The 15,398-nt window shown below is 41.2% G+C and overlaps 1 protein-coding gene across 1 annotated transcript; it reads left to right on the top strand.

Annotated features, from left to right (window-relative positions):
* The first annotated feature begins 940 nt into the window (after positions 1-940).
* LOC135556558 (zinc finger protein 35-like) lies at positions 941-15,017 on the top strand. The gene is made up of 2 exons (XM_064989859.1): positions 941-1,189; positions 10,703-15,017. Exons 1-2 carry the CDS (start codon positions 1,018-1,020, stop codon positions 11,830-11,832), a joined length of 1,302 nt encoding a protein of 433 aa, XP_064845931.1. The 5' UTR covers positions 941-1,017; the 3' UTR covers positions 11,833-15,017.
* The last annotated feature ends 381 nt before the right edge of the window (positions 15,018-15,398 follow it).

Genomic DNA, 15,398 nt, shown 5'->3' with positions numbered 1-15,398 from the left:
TTTTTATTTAGCCCATTCATATTGCAAGTTTTTCATATTGGACATACTGTACCAACTTGACATACATATAGTGTCGCAGTAAAAGAGGGGGTCCATTTATTCATGAGCACCTCTAGTTTACAAATCCCAGAGGAGCATCACTGCTCATTTTGCGGCCAATCAGTTTAAATACAATCTGGGTTTTTTTTCATATTGGCCATACATATTGCACCATGCACAATTTTCTGTACGATGTGTCGCGAAATGTGTATCCTCTGAGTGTAAACGCTGTGGTTTTGGAAACTGCAAGTACTTCTGAGTAGAATGGACCCCCCTTTTACTGTGACCCAACGTACAGGAATGATGTACAGTGTACAGTGCAATAAATGATACATACACAAACAAAAAACATTGTCGATTTAGGTTTGAAAAATAAGAAGAAAATTGTATTGGTCACATACACATATTAAGCAGATGTTATTGCAGATGTAGTGAAAATGCTTGTGTTCCTAGCTCCAACAGTGCAGTAATATCTAACAATACTCACAAATCTAAAAGTAAAAGAATGGAATTAAGAAATATTAGGATGAGCATTGTCGGAGTCCGGAGTATAAATATGTATATATATATATGTGATGGGATGTATAAAGATTATGGAGAGTATGTGGATTGAATATGTAGTATATCTAAAGAATACATAGGATAAAATAGTGTACAGTATGTTCAGCAATAGTCGAATAGGATGGGCTTGACTAGAATACAGTATATACATATGAAATGGGTAAAATCACATAGTTTCTTATGGAAATACTTTTAATTATTTGGTGTGCTAACTAGTATAAAACAGATCGATAATTGTGAACATTCTCCATAATTCTCGCCCTAATTATTAATTTACAACGTATATAGGATGGTACTCTTATTTTGAAGGATTCCAACGATTCGTAACTCGGAAGTACATAGTTATTCTTGCCTGTTTAGTAACGGTATGGATATCTAAAGCAACACAGCTAGCTTATCAACTTGAATTGTCTAAACATGTCTCAAATACGGTTGTTGAGGGTTTTTCTCAACGAGAGATTAACAGCTGCTGCTGAGGAGATATTCGGGGTCGTTGAAAAAACGGTAGCAGAGTATCAGGAGGAAGTTGTCCGTCTACAGAGGCTGCTCGACATTGTTCTTCAACCTGAGATTAACATGCCCAGAGCAGGTAGGCTAACTATAGCACAAAGAGGAAGAGAGAGGCCCAACTCGGTGTAAAATCTGTCTACCTCCAGCAGGTGGCGTTTTTTCGTTGTTTCGCCCACTGTTTGTATGTGTTTAACTCACGTCGGGAAGTTTGGTAAAGGTCAAGCATAATCCTTTGCTCAGGTATAACACGTTACAGGTATAACACGTTACAGGTCACAACATCCTAATCAGACACTCATAATGTAGCTGTTTTATATATCCTAGATAGGGGCCCCACTAGCGCCATCTCTGGGTTGGCATTTCGTCCATTATCTTAACATCTTCCTTTTCATATATAATTAGCTCGGGCACTTCATACCATTTTAATACCACAGTGAAAATACCTATTTATATTATCAACACTCTTTTTCATAAATGTTTATATAAGTTTTTTTTATTTAAATGTCCATCTTTTAAGGGACATCATACCGTCCCCATACCGCAGGGGCGGTCTTACGTTAGCCCCTGTCCTAGTGTGTCGCACTGGTACCATATTGGGCACCTCTGGGACGTTGGGCACCTCTGGGGTCCTCTCCTGGCTCTTCCACAGCCTTCTGAAATTGTGAAGGCACAGTCGGCAGAGAACTGCCCTGGTGGGGTCTTCCCCGTCTCCTCATTATGTGTCCTGCCCACACCATCCAGAGGATATTCACAGTCTTCCAAGTGGCCCTCCTGTGCCCTATGCTCTCCTGAACTGGGCGCATGTCCTTATGGTTTCTTCAATACTTTCGGCCCTTAACTTCCACTTCATATGACCTTGCGCTGATGTGCCCTATGCATATCGAAGACTCCATGTGGCATCCCTGGCATGAGGTGACAGGAGCACTGACAGCCTGGCCTTGTTTTATTACAGGCAGATTTTTTTTGTGTGCTGGTCATAGTAATGTTTTGACTTGTCCTGACATGCACGTTTGTGTGCCTGAACATCCCCAATGACTTTTGGTGCGAGGAGCTTGGGAGTTGTTAGCAACAGAGAGCGTGTGCGTCAAGACATGAAGTTCTGTACAGGACTGCTGCCGAAGCCCTCTGTGGGAGTATTTCTCCACGCAAAAATGGCTTGCCACACATCTGTGCCTTCCTGCATTGCCTTTGTGATGAGAGTTTTCACTGCTATTTTCACTGTTGACTCCGCCTTACCATTACTTTGACTGTGGTATGGTGAAGAGGTCACATGATGGAACTGGGAATCTGGGAAAAACTTCATAGCTCACAAACCTTGTGACCAACCATAACAGAATGCTGGGACTAAGCCTATCCATAACACAAAGCAGACAGATATAATAACCGACCGCTTCTGCAAAGTCTTGATTCAAACTGTGGCCCATTATCCGTAAATACACTACTGTCAGGTATGCCATATATGCTAAACTGCTGCTTACAACAGTCGATGATGCAAGCGGCTGTTGTGTCCATCACTTTCTTCACCTCCCAAAAATCTGAATAGTAGTCCACTATAATCAGAAAAGGAACATTATTTACTGTGAACAGATCCATTCCCACTTTAAACCAAGGACGTGTTGGTATGTCATGTGGCTGCAGCATTTCTGTTTGCTGTTTAGGTAGATTAGCATTACATATTCTGCACACAGCCATAAAATGTTGAATTTCTTTTCATACTGAGTCTCTCTTTCCTGAGACTGGCTTCGACCCCTGAGTGCCCTGCATGGATATGAGTGAGAATCATTGGGCGTAGAGTTTCTGGCACTACCACCCTGTTGCCTTTGTAGACGACCTCTTCCTGCATTGTGAGTTCGGCTCTGTATGTCCAGTAGTCCATCACCAGGATGGGCTTACTCTTTCTTGTGTCCGGGACAGCCTCTTGGGATAAAAGACTGAAACATTCGAGAAGTCTTGTCCTCTGCTGAATGAGTTTTAATAGTATCCTGTGTCTCCTGGGAGATGTTTTGATCAGTAGCATGGTTCACATCTTCAAACTCTGCCTGTACAGCATATACTGTCTCATTTGTCCGATATTGTGGGTGTCTAGTTGTTGGTAGTGCTGCTCAAGACAAGAAATCTGCAATGTGAAGCGCTGTTCCTTTCTTGTATACTACCAGTAGTTGATCATGCTGAAGCTTTAGCATCATCCTTTAACGTCGCTTCGGGGCAGACAGAATATGTTTTTTGAAGATAACCTGTGATCAGTGCGCACTGTGATAGAGTGTCTACTTTGAAGGTATTGATCAAAATGGTCACAGGCAAACACTATGGCTTGGCACTTGTTTTCAATTTGGGCATATCCTTGCTCCGTGGGTATCAATGTCCTTGAAGTAAATGCAATGTCCTGCCCCTTCTGCAGGAGCGCTGCCCCTAGGCGTTTGTCACTTGCATCACATTTTGCATCAGTAGGTGGTGGCATTTGCTGCCTCCACCTTCTTGGGGTCTGGCTTCAGGCCTTCAGCTGTCAAAATATGTCCCATGTATGTAATACTTGTGAGCCTGAGCTTAACTTTGTCTTTATTCAGCTTTAGATTCATCTCCCTTGTTCTTTGTAGGAGCTGAGTCAGGTTGTGGTCATGGTCCTGCACTGCTTCTTCCATTGTAGCACCACAGCCGTATACCAGGATGTGCATCATGTTGCCTTCACTGATATTCCTCAGCAGCTGGTTTCACTCCAAAAGGTAACCTTGTCCACCGGTATCTACCATGTGGTGAGGTAACTGCTCTATTCATCCAAACGTACCTTTTTGGCTTCTGCCAGGCTTGGCAGTATCTCTTCAATGGCATTTGGTAATGTGCCCTACATAAAGCTTTGTTCAGAGCACTTGGATCGAGGCAGACTCTTATTTTGCCAGGCTTTCCCACCACAACCATGTTGCTTATCCACATAGTAGGTTTTGTGGCCTTCGTAATGACACCCTGTTCCTCCATTGAATCAACAGCCTTTAGTATCGTTTTCTTCAGTGGAATGGGGATTCGACGGGGAAGCTGTTGAACTGGTCGAACAGGTTCATCCACCACAAGGTGGAGCTCACCTGGCAGAGCCCCCATCCCTTCAAAAACCTCATCAAACTGTTTCAGTATTGCCTCTGAGGTGTTCAAGTCTGATGGAACCTTTTGTTTTTCTTTAGTGCTGACATGATGAATGACATGTTGGTGGTTGAGCTGTAGCAACTTATGCTTTTCACAAGTTTCTGCTGAATGAGAGGCTTTTGCAAGGTTTTCACCACTTTAGCACGTTTCCCCATCATGATTGGCTTGTAGTTCACACTCCCCTACTGGTGTAATAACCGAGCCACCGTACAGCCTTAGCCTTGCCTTGCTTGGTTGTGACTTTGCATCTCCATCCTACATTACTTGCATAAAGTCTCTGTAGCTGAGTATATTGACAGTTGAGCCACTGTCTAACTGGCATTTGATAGTGCTGCTTGGATCATAATCACAGTTATCACATGATAGTAGGATACGCTTTAAGTTTGTAAACCATTTATCTTTGCCACTTTGAACAGAAATAACATCTGTCATGTATAGCGTGTCCGCTTCTTCATCATCATTATGATCACTGCATGTATCCTGTTCTAGCAGATTGACATGCTTACTTTGTCTTTGTCTGCACACTTAAGCAAAATAGTTATTTTTTTTCCACAGAATTTCATATAACCCCATATGCTGGGCTTTTGGCTCTTGCGTGTGTTGATCCACAGTACATGCACCCTTCTTTAGTATTTTTCCGCCTTAGATCGCTGTCCGATGAATTATGTTTCCATTTTCTATCGACATGGTCTCTGTATTTGTTCTGAGTGGCATAATTAACAGATTCTGCCTGTTTAGGGACAGTGTTCATCTTTTTTTAATTGGATCTACGTCTGTCCGATTGCTCTGCTTATGTCTATGGCTTTCGTCAGCGTAGGTTGTGGTTGGCGCAGCATACTTGCTCTTACTCTGTTGTCTTTACTGCCAAGGGAGGAAAATAGGTTCATGCTGGGAGGTAGATGTTCATGCTTCCCTGTCCTCAGTGATTCTCTCTTGTGATTCTCTCCACAGAACAAAGGGCCAGGATGTAGTTTTAGAACCAATTAGAATTCCTTGCAATAAAACTGGGCCAATGGACAAATAACAAGTATCCTATTTCAGGTTGGACCAATGAGAAAGTGCAACACGTAGCTATGAGTTCAGGACTGACATTCCTAACAGATGTTGAACTGAAAACCAACTATTTCCATTGATAATTCCCTATTACAGAAAAAAACTATTTCCATTTATCATTAGTACTCTATTGACTCTCGTCCTCTGCGTTGTGTATTTATCTTCAGAATATTCTTACACAGCCAATCACAAGTCTGTCTCTGATCATTTCGTCTCTCACTGACCCGAAATCACATGAATCCGACAATTGACGCAACCTCACATCATATTGACCAGACGTCTCTGCTTGAGTTTGTTCACATGTTAAAAATGAATCTTTCATAAATCACATTACAGGTGGGTTCAACATGTCTTTATAAAATGTCAAGGATTTTCTAAGAATTTTGTTCTATCCTCTTCTCCTGAGATGTATGTGATGCTGAACATATGGCACTCTCTTCCAATAACACTGAGCAGGGTTGCCACTCTCACATGCGGGTCTTTTTTATCTAAGCAAGGAGTTTTTTGTATGGAGATCAATGAGAGAGTGTCGAATTTGGTCAACAACAAAAAATGTATGGCTTATTTGCTACTTGAGGATTATATGAAGTTTCATAATGCTTCATTTGTTATGAGTCTACTGATTTAAGTAGGACACATCACATCCCAGCAACTAGGGAAAAAACACACTTTTTACCGGAGTTGTCTCGAGATGGCTTTGCATATTCATAGTTGAGGCTAGTAGCATAGCATCTCTCCATTGAATACAAGAGGTTGACGTCAACAACCCTCATTGAATATTCAAAACAGGACTACAGTAATGAGATGTATCCACTAGAGGTCGACCAATTTCAAGTTTTCATAACAATCGGTAATCTGCATTATTGGATGCCGATTATGGCCGATAACGTTGCATTCTACGAGGAAACTGCTGTTACGCGAGTGCAGCAAGGAGCCAAGGTAAGTTGCTAGTTAGCATTAAACTTATCTTATAAAAAAATCAATCTTCACACAATCACTAGTTAACTACACATGGTTGATGATATTACTAGGTTAACTATCTTGTCCTGCGTTGCATATAATCAATGCGGTGCTTGTTAATTTATCATCGAATCACAGCCTACTTCGCCAAATGGGTGATGATTTAACAAAAGTACAATCGATGCACGAATGTACCTAACCATAAACATCAATGCCTTTCTTAAAATCAATACACAAAGAAATTAATGTTAGCAGGCAATATTAACTACTTCTCTTGCGTTCATTGCATGCAGAGTCGGTATATGCAACAGTTTGGGCCGCCTGGCTCGTTGCAAACTAATTTGTCCGAATTGTACATAATTATGACATAACATTGAAGGTTGTGCAGTGTAACAGCAATATTTAGACTTAGGGTTGCCACCAGTTGGATAACATACGGAATGGTCCCGTATTTCACTGAAAGAATAAACATTTTGTTTTTGAAATAATAGTTTCCGGATTTTACCATATTAATGACCAAAAAGGCTCGTATTTCTGTGTTTATTATAATTAAGTATATGATTTGATATTTGATAGAGCAGTCTGACTGAGCAGTGCTAGGCAGCAGCAGGCTCGTGAGCATTCATTAGAACTTTACTGCGTTTGCCAGCAGCTCTTAGCAATGCTTAAATCACAGCTCTGTTTATGACTTCAAGCCTATCAACTCCTGAGATCAGGCTGGCAATACTAAAGTGCCTATTAGAACATCCCATAGTCAAAGATATATGAAATAGAAATGGTAGATAGAGAAATAGTCGACGCGTCATAATTCCTATAATGACAAGCTAAAACTTCTTAACTGGGAATATTGAAGAGCTGGGAATATTGAACCACCAGCTTTCAAATGTTCTGAGCAAGGAACTTAAATGTTTAGCTTTTTTACATGGCACATAATTGCACTTTTACTTTCTTCTCCAACACTGTGTATTTGCATTATTTAAACCAAATTGAGCATGTATTATATTAAGTTAAAATAAGTGTTCATTCAGTATTGTTATAATTGTCATTATTAGAAATATATATATATATATATATATATATATATATACACAATACACAATACACATCGGCCAATTAATCAGTATTGGCTTTTTTTGGTCCTCCAATTATTGGTATTGGCTTTGAAAAATCATAATCGGTCGACCTCTAGTATCCACCAATCCAAAGAATGGATAAGCGGGAGCTAGACAGGCCGCAGTGCCGGTTTGTGGACAACAACTCCCATTGTTAGGGCGGAGAGATGTATCTTAATCTTTGCTATAACCCAAGATGTACTCTTAAAGGTGCTGCATAGTCAATCCGACGTCTGCATTGGCCGTGCAGCATTTACAGTGTCATGGCAAAAGTCAGGGCATTCATACTTCTTGCGCTTCACGGAGCAGTGCAGAGCTGTTGTGAAGGAAGTTGTCTTCTGTTACTTTGAGATTGGGTTGGCGGATCGCATCCATTCTTTTATGTGCATACACCACCGTCCACTGTACTGGAGTGTAAGGACAGTCATGGCCTACCTACATAAAATGTTCTTCATCAACAAGCCCTGTTCCTCTAAAAGGTGAAATAGAGCCCTAAACACCCCCCCCCCCCAAACCCCAACCCCCAACCCCGTCCAGCCTCTCTAACCCTTTCACACAATCTCATACAGTTCACAAAATATTAACACATGCTCCACCGTTTCCTCCACAAAACGCTCATCTGTAAACGTGCTGTAGCATGGAGATATGTCCGTGTGGGAACACCAACCCTAAACCCATACACACCTTTATCAATTTAACTTTTTTGTTTTTTGAAAATTATTTCTTGCTGTTATGAAAGATGTTCATGTTCAGACCGAGCGCCAGGGCACTTAACAAAACTCCCCTGTACAGAAGACACCTTCATCCAATGACTCTTATATGTAATCAGAGAGGAAGAGGCGAAGGGAGAGGGATAACTGGGCCCAAAATGGCTCACCAAGCGAGGAGTTTTATATGGAGGTCAATAAGAGTGTTGACTATGATTCACATAAAAATGTATGTCTTATTTAATCTAATAAAAGTTTCGTAAAGATTAGGTTGTTACAAGTGTACTGATATAAGTAGGACACGACATCCCAGCAACTTTGAGAGAAAACTCTGTCAGTGGTGTGCCTAGTCATCACCAGTTACCATAGCCACAAAGTCATAAACCCCACCTATTTCAACAATGTATCTTCTTAAAATGTGATTTTAAACCTTACCTTAACCATACTGCTAACCTTATGCTTAACCATTTTGACTTTGTGACTGTGGTAAGTATTGGAAACAGTTGTGCCTGTTCATATGTGTATCTGCCCTCTCATTAGCTAGAATGGTCCCACCTGCTCTTGCCTTCTCCCGACTGCCTTCCGTTTTTGAAGACATTTGTTTTTAATTGTTAGAGCGGCCATTACAGGATCTGGTCAATATAATGGATAATCTGTGGTGTAAGGAACCGACGACGATGAGAGCTTATAAGGAGGAGGTCACAGATTATTAAAATGGCTATGTACATAGGGCAGCAGTCTCTACGGTGCAGGGTAGAGTACCGGGTGGTAGCCGGCTAGTAACAGTGACTGGGTGGAGGCTGGCTAGAAGTGACTATTTAACAGTCAGATGGCCTGAAGATAGAAGCTGTTTTTCAATGTCTTGGTCCCAGCTTTGATGCACCTGTACGTACTGTCTGCTCCTTCTAGATGGTAGCAGGGTGAACATGCCGTGGCTCGGGTGGGTAAGGTCCTTGATGATCTTCTTGACCTTCCTGTGACACTGGGTGTTGTAGATGTCCTGGAGGGCAGGCAGTGTGCTGCGTTGGGTTGACCGCACGACCCACTGGAGAGCCCTGCTGTTGAGGATGGTGCAGTTGCTGTACCAAGGGGTGATACAGCCTGACAGGATGTTCTCAATGGTGCATCTGTAGAAGTTCACACGGCTGAATTTCTTTAAGCCTTCTGATGTTTAAGAGGCACTGTTGCACCTTGTTCGCCACACTGTCTGTTTGAAGGGACCATTTCAGGTTGTCAGTGATGTGCATGCAGTGGAACTTGAAGCTTTTGACTTTTGCAGCTCCGCCGATGTGGATGGGGGTGTGCTCTCTCTGCTGTCTCCTGTAGTCCCTGATCAGCTCCTTCATTTTGTTGACATTGAGGGAGACGTTATTTTCCTGGCACCACTCCAATAGGGCCCTCACCTCCTCCATGTTGGCTGTCTTGTCGTTATTGGTAATCTGCATGCTTGATGATTGAGTTGGAGATGCAGTCATGGGAGTACAGGAGGGGGCTGAGCAAGCACCATTGTGGGGCCCCCATGTTGAGGATCAGCGTAGCAGAGGTGCTGTTGCCTAACACCACCTAGGATCGGCCCTTTAGGAAGTCCAGTTGCACATGGTGGGGTTCAGACCCAGGGCACTATGGTGTTGAAGGCTGAGCTGTAGTCGTTGAACAGAATTCTACCATAGGTATTCCTCTTGTCCAGATGGGATAGGGCAGTGTGGTGGCGATTGTGTCGTCCGTGGATCTGTTGGGACGGTATGCAAATTGTAGTGGGTCCAGGGTGTCGGGTAAGGTGGAGGGGATATGATCCTTAACTAGCCTCTCTAAGCACTTCATGATGACAGAAGTGAGTTTCACGAAATCATGGCTCTCTCCGGATATACTGTCCACATCCTTACTGCCAGGGGGGGTCTCCATACATTGCACAGAAAAAGAAAGGTGGAGGTGTATGTTTCATGATTAACTACTCATTGTGTGTTTATGGTTAACGTAAAAGAACTGAATTTAGTTTGTTCTCCCTATCTGGAATGCCTCACCATCAAATGCCGACCGCATTACCTCTCGAGAGAATTCTCTTCAGTCATTGTCACAACAACAATGTATTTTCACATTTAGATGGAATATTTGGCTGTTTTGGCGGCCTGAGCTAATTCGCCTCTAAGAAGAACATATAAGGTTCTTGGACTATAAGGAGTAACTTTAGGCTCCTTTAGTTTATTATTGGGCTACCCAGGCCCATGTTGTGCATCTAAAGGTTAAGAACATAAATTGTGGATGTATGATATTGTTTTGTATTGTACCCTCAACTTTTTTCCACTGATCCCTTCTCCAATATTCATGTAATCTGTTGTTGCTAGCGATATTCATAAAAAAGACAATTGTATTTATATTTTGAGATCTGGTTGCGGACTCTGCAGTGTCGGACCCACTTTGGGAACCCCCGGCTAACTCGTTAAGTTTGTCTAGCTCAACCTTCATTCTTTAAGACATTGAATGTCAAAGGTAGTTATTTTTGTGACAAAGTTCAGGATTAAAGTTAATTTATTTTAGATTAGTAGACGTTAATTATTGCAGGCGTACCAGACAGGAGGTAGGTCTACATGTTATTGAGTTCTCTGTTTTATCCTTTCTCCTTTCCTCCAGACCTCCAGCAGCGTACTCTTTCTTTCTCTGAAGAGGAGGTTCCCCCTGAGCAGCAGCAGTGTGAGCAGGAGTGGAGCCCCCGTCTGGGACAGGAGGACCCAGAGCCCATACAGATTAAAGAAGAGCAGGAGGACCTCCGGAGCCGTCAGGGGGAAGAGCAGATTCAAGGGATTGAGGCAGATACCATAGAATTCATATTCAATCCTGTCTGTGTGAAAAGTGATCGTGATGAAGACCCAACTCAGCCCTCACATCTCTATCAAGCCCAAAAGGAGGGAAACAGAGAGAGAGACACTCTACCCAGTACTACAACTGAAAATATCAAAACAGAACCTGATGGAGAGGACTATAGGGAATCAGAACCAACCAGTGTCTCTCAGCCTTTCTTTAGTGTAAATCCAGACTGTTCTGCAGCTCAGAGTGAAAACAGGCAAAGTGTCAGTGGTATGGAGACTAAAGAACCTCCTTCAGGTTTTAAGTCAGTCAAATCAAAAATAATGATGATAAAAGGACAAAGGTCCCACATCAAAACTAAGGGTAGGAAATCTACACAGTTGTCCCTCCTGAAATCACCCAGTCAAAGTCATGCTACTCCTTGTTGTTGTAAGGTGTGTGGCAAGTCTTTTCATCACATGGGTACATTAATTAAACACGTGCAAATTCATACAAAGGATGAAGAAGGTATTTGTGGTGTGTGTGGAAAATGTTGTTTTCAGTCTACAGAAAGTATGAAAGATCACTTCCAAACTCACATTGCAGATAGGTTTTGTTGTCATGTTTGTGGTAAAGGTTTCACCTTAAACAGTAATCTAAAAAGACACATGAGGAGCCACACAAGAGAGAAACCATATGGCTGTCATTATTGTGGCCAAGGATTCAGCACTGGCAGCACTCTGAATAGACACATTAGGATCCACACAGGGGAGAAGCCATTTTGCTGCCCTGATTGTGGCAAATCATTCACTCAGAGTGGACATCTAAAAATACACATGAGGACCCACACAGGGGAGAAACCACATAGCTGCCCTGATTGTGGCAAAGGATTCAGCATTGCCAGTAATCTGTCAGTGCACATGAAGATTCACACAGGAGAGAAAAGACAAAAGGATTCAGCACTGGCACCAATCTGAAAGTGCACATGAGAACTCAGGGGAGAGACCATACTGATGTCATAGTAGAAATGTACTTCCCAATCAGGTACATTAAATAACAGACACACCAAGGAAGCACTTTAAATGTGTGGAACTGGCAGTATTTTTCTAAATGATATTACTCTGATAAAGTAACATGAAGAACAATCACAAGAGGGAGAAAACATGACAGTGTGCTGTTTGGGGAGAGGTCTGGAGACAGAAGATTGAGAGGCACCCCTTGACTTATTCAACATTTTGTTGTGTTATAGCCTGCGTTTACAATTACTTAAATGTAAAAAAATCCCCTCACATCTACACACAATGCCCCATAATGATAAAGTGAAAACATGTTTTTTTTTTAGAATTAAATCTCATTTACATAAGTATTCACACCCGAGTCAATACTTTGTAGAAGCACCTTTGTCTGTATGTATCTGCTTTGCACATCTTGATATGGGGATTTTCTCCCATTCTTCCTTGCATATTTTCTCAAGCTCTTAAGTTAGATGGGGAGTAGCGGTGAACAGCAAGTCTTTCCACAGATTTTCAATGGGATTCAAGTCTGGGCATTGGCTGGGCCACTCAAGGACTTTCATATTCCTGTTCGGAAGCCATTCCAGTATTACTTTGGCTGTATGCTTGGGGTCATTGTCCTGTTAGAAAGTAAATCTTTGCCCCAGTCTAAGGTCATTTGCACTCTGAAACAGGTTCTCATCAAGGATTTGCCTGTATTTGGCTCCATTCATTGTTCCATCTATCCTTACCAGTCTCCCTGTCCCTGCCGCTGAAAAGCATCCCCATAGCATGATGCTGCCGCCACCTTGCTTCACGGTAGGGATGGTGTTAGACGGGTGATGAGCTCTGTCAGGTTTTCTCCAGACATAGCACTTTGCATTCAGGCTAAAGAGTAAACTTTTTGGCTCATCAGATCACAGAAACTTTTGCCTTATGCTCAGTCTTTCACGTGCCTTTTTGCAAACTCCCTGCTTGCTGTCAGGTGCCTTTTTCCCCAGGGGTGGCTTCTGAAAGGAATTTTATAACATCTGTACATTATAGGAACACCTGTAATTACAACAGTACAATGATTCATGTTTTGCTTTAGCTTGATATTAAGAATCAGTGGTAGACACTAAGTGCATGAAGAGGTCAACTGTACAAAAGTCATGAGTGTTTGTTAAAACTATACTTTCAGTTCCTGTTGAGGCTGTGTTCCAGTCTTACTTCTGCTAGCACATGATAGCAATAGGAGGAAGAAGGATTGGGAAAATAACTGCAAATTACAATGAACTTCGCTTAGCAGAAAAATCTTTGTATTTGCAACTATTAATTATGAGCTTATATGGTATTAAAGTTAAGGGACATCACTCTGGGTGAGGTGAACCTCAGTTGGGGATAAAAAGGGAAAACACCATCTTTTGAACTAAGTGTGTTACTTGCAAGTGACTAAGTGTAAACTCCGGGTTGCAATCCGGCTTGCAATCCTTATTAAACAAACTAACCTCTGATCAAGGAAGTTTCCCGTGGTCTCTTGTATGAACATAGGGCAGAATTCCCTTGCATTTCCATCTGGTCACTCTCCCATAAAGCCCAGGTTGGTGAGGTGCCATAGAGACTGTTATCGTTCTTGCAGGTTCTCCTATCTCAGCCAAGGAACTCTGTAGTTCTGTCGGAGTGGTCATTGGGTTCTTGGTCTCCTGCCTGATCAAGGTCCTTCTTGCCTGGTTGCTCAGTTTGGTCGGACAGCCAGCTCTAGCCAAAGTCAGGGTAGTTCCATATTTTTTCAGTTTCCCAATGATTGAGACAACTGTGCTCAATCAAACATTCAACACACTATAAATTGTTTTATACCCTTCCCCAGACATGTCTCATTACAGTAGAGCTCTACGGACAATTCCTTGGACTTCATGGTATAGTTTCTGCTCTGACATGTACTGTCAACTGTAGGACCTTTATATAGACAGGTGTGTTTCTAAATCATCTCCAAACAATTGAATTGGCCACAGGTGGACTCCAATCAAGTTGTAGCGACATCTCAAAGATGATCAAAGGAAATTGGATGCACCTGAGCTCAATTTTGAATGTCATAGCAAAGAGGTGTGAATACTTTTGTAAATTAGTTATGGGTGTGTTTCATTTTCAGTAAAAAAAAAAGTTTTTCTAAAAACATGTTTTCACTTTGTCGTAAGAGGGTATTGTGTGTAGATAGGTGAGAATTATTTATTTAATCAAATTTGAATTCAGGCTGTAACACAACACAATGTGGTATAAGTCAAGGGGTATGAATACTTTCTGAAGGCATTGTATATTCCACTCTTAGGTGAATAAAATATGACTGAATTACAACTTCAACATAAGAACATTACATCACCCGAAGCAGCCACCACTGTCTAACAGAGAGCAGTCTGGATTTCTGAGCAACAGTAGTCCCTGGTCATTAGTTATAGGATGACAGAAAGACATTTGAAACTATGTCCTCCATCTCTAGATAAAATATGTTTTTGTCAATATGTTGAAATTTGCCACATTACATCTGTTATGAAGTTGTTAAAGGGCAATTCCATGGTAACTATGCACAAGGACCACCTTTTAACAATTTCCACAGGGGATTTTACAAAAACACATTTACAGAAAGAACTGTGCAGATCCAAAGTGTGGTAACAGAATAAAACTGAGTTTTATACTGTAATTCTGTTACCAAACTTGGCATCTGCACAGTTTTTCCAGTAAATGTGTTTTTATTTTATTTACTGTGTAAATTGTTAAAAGTAGTCATTGTGTGTATATAGTTGTATGGTTTGTTAAACTTAGGAAATCAATGGTTTTGGTTTGGTACACATTTTTAAATGAAAAAAAAATCAGAATCTCTGCGTAATTCCATTACCATGGAATTGCCCTATAAAGTAGTTTCCGCAATATCAATTACTTTGTATATCAGTTAAGAGCTGAAATAATCCTACCATTAATATTACTTCTGAGCTTGATGCCAATATCCACTCTGAGGGGAAAATACATTTTTATTTTGTTTTCCATGTTTTGACAAGCATTAAGAAAATTGTTGCGCTATGCTCAAGTGGACCCATTCATATACTGTAAATGAACCTTCTGAAACATGTGTTTTTTAATATTCTAGGGATTGTACATTTTATCTGCCTTTGTATAACAGAATAAATGTTGATAACACATGTTCATTGTGAGGTGTCTTTACCTGCACATTTTTCTTTCCTCTGACTGTTCATTGCACTTTTATGAAACATTGGAACCATTGAAATGTTTGACAGTTACAGTTAACTTGACTTTTTATACATTTTGTTACGTTACAGCCTTATTCTAAAATTGATTAAATTAAACAATTTCCTTATCAATCTAAACACAATACCCCATGCTGACAAAGTGAAAACAGGTTTCTAGAAAATGTTTCACATTTATAAAAAATAAAACAGAAATACCTTATTTACTTAAGTATTCAGACCCTTTGCTACGAGATTCAAAATTGGGATCAGGTGCATCCTGTTTCCATTGATCATCCTTGAGATGTTTGTACAACTTGATTGGAGTCCACCTGT

This window comes from Oncorhynchus masou, chromosome 15 (assembly GCF_036934945.1).
Source record: "Oncorhynchus masou masou isolate Uvic2021 chromosome 15, UVic_Omas_1.1, whole genome shotgun sequence".
Taxonomy (NCBI): Eukaryota; Metazoa; Chordata; class Actinopteri; order Salmoniformes; family Salmonidae; genus Oncorhynchus; species Oncorhynchus masou.
This window is presented reverse-complemented; position numbering and strand designations above follow the sequence as displayed.

What these genes read in the sequence shown, in the direction of transcription:
- LOC135556558 (XM_064989859.1), top strand. Translation starts at nt 1,018, where the DNA reads ATGTCTCAAATACGGTTGTTGAGGGTTTTTCTCAACGAGAGATTAACA. An exon ending in GATTAACATGCCCAGAGCAG is followed by an intron (nt 1,190 to 10,702) that starts GTAGGCTAACTA and finishes CCTTTCCTCCAG; the next exon opens with ACCTCCAGCAGCGTACTCTT.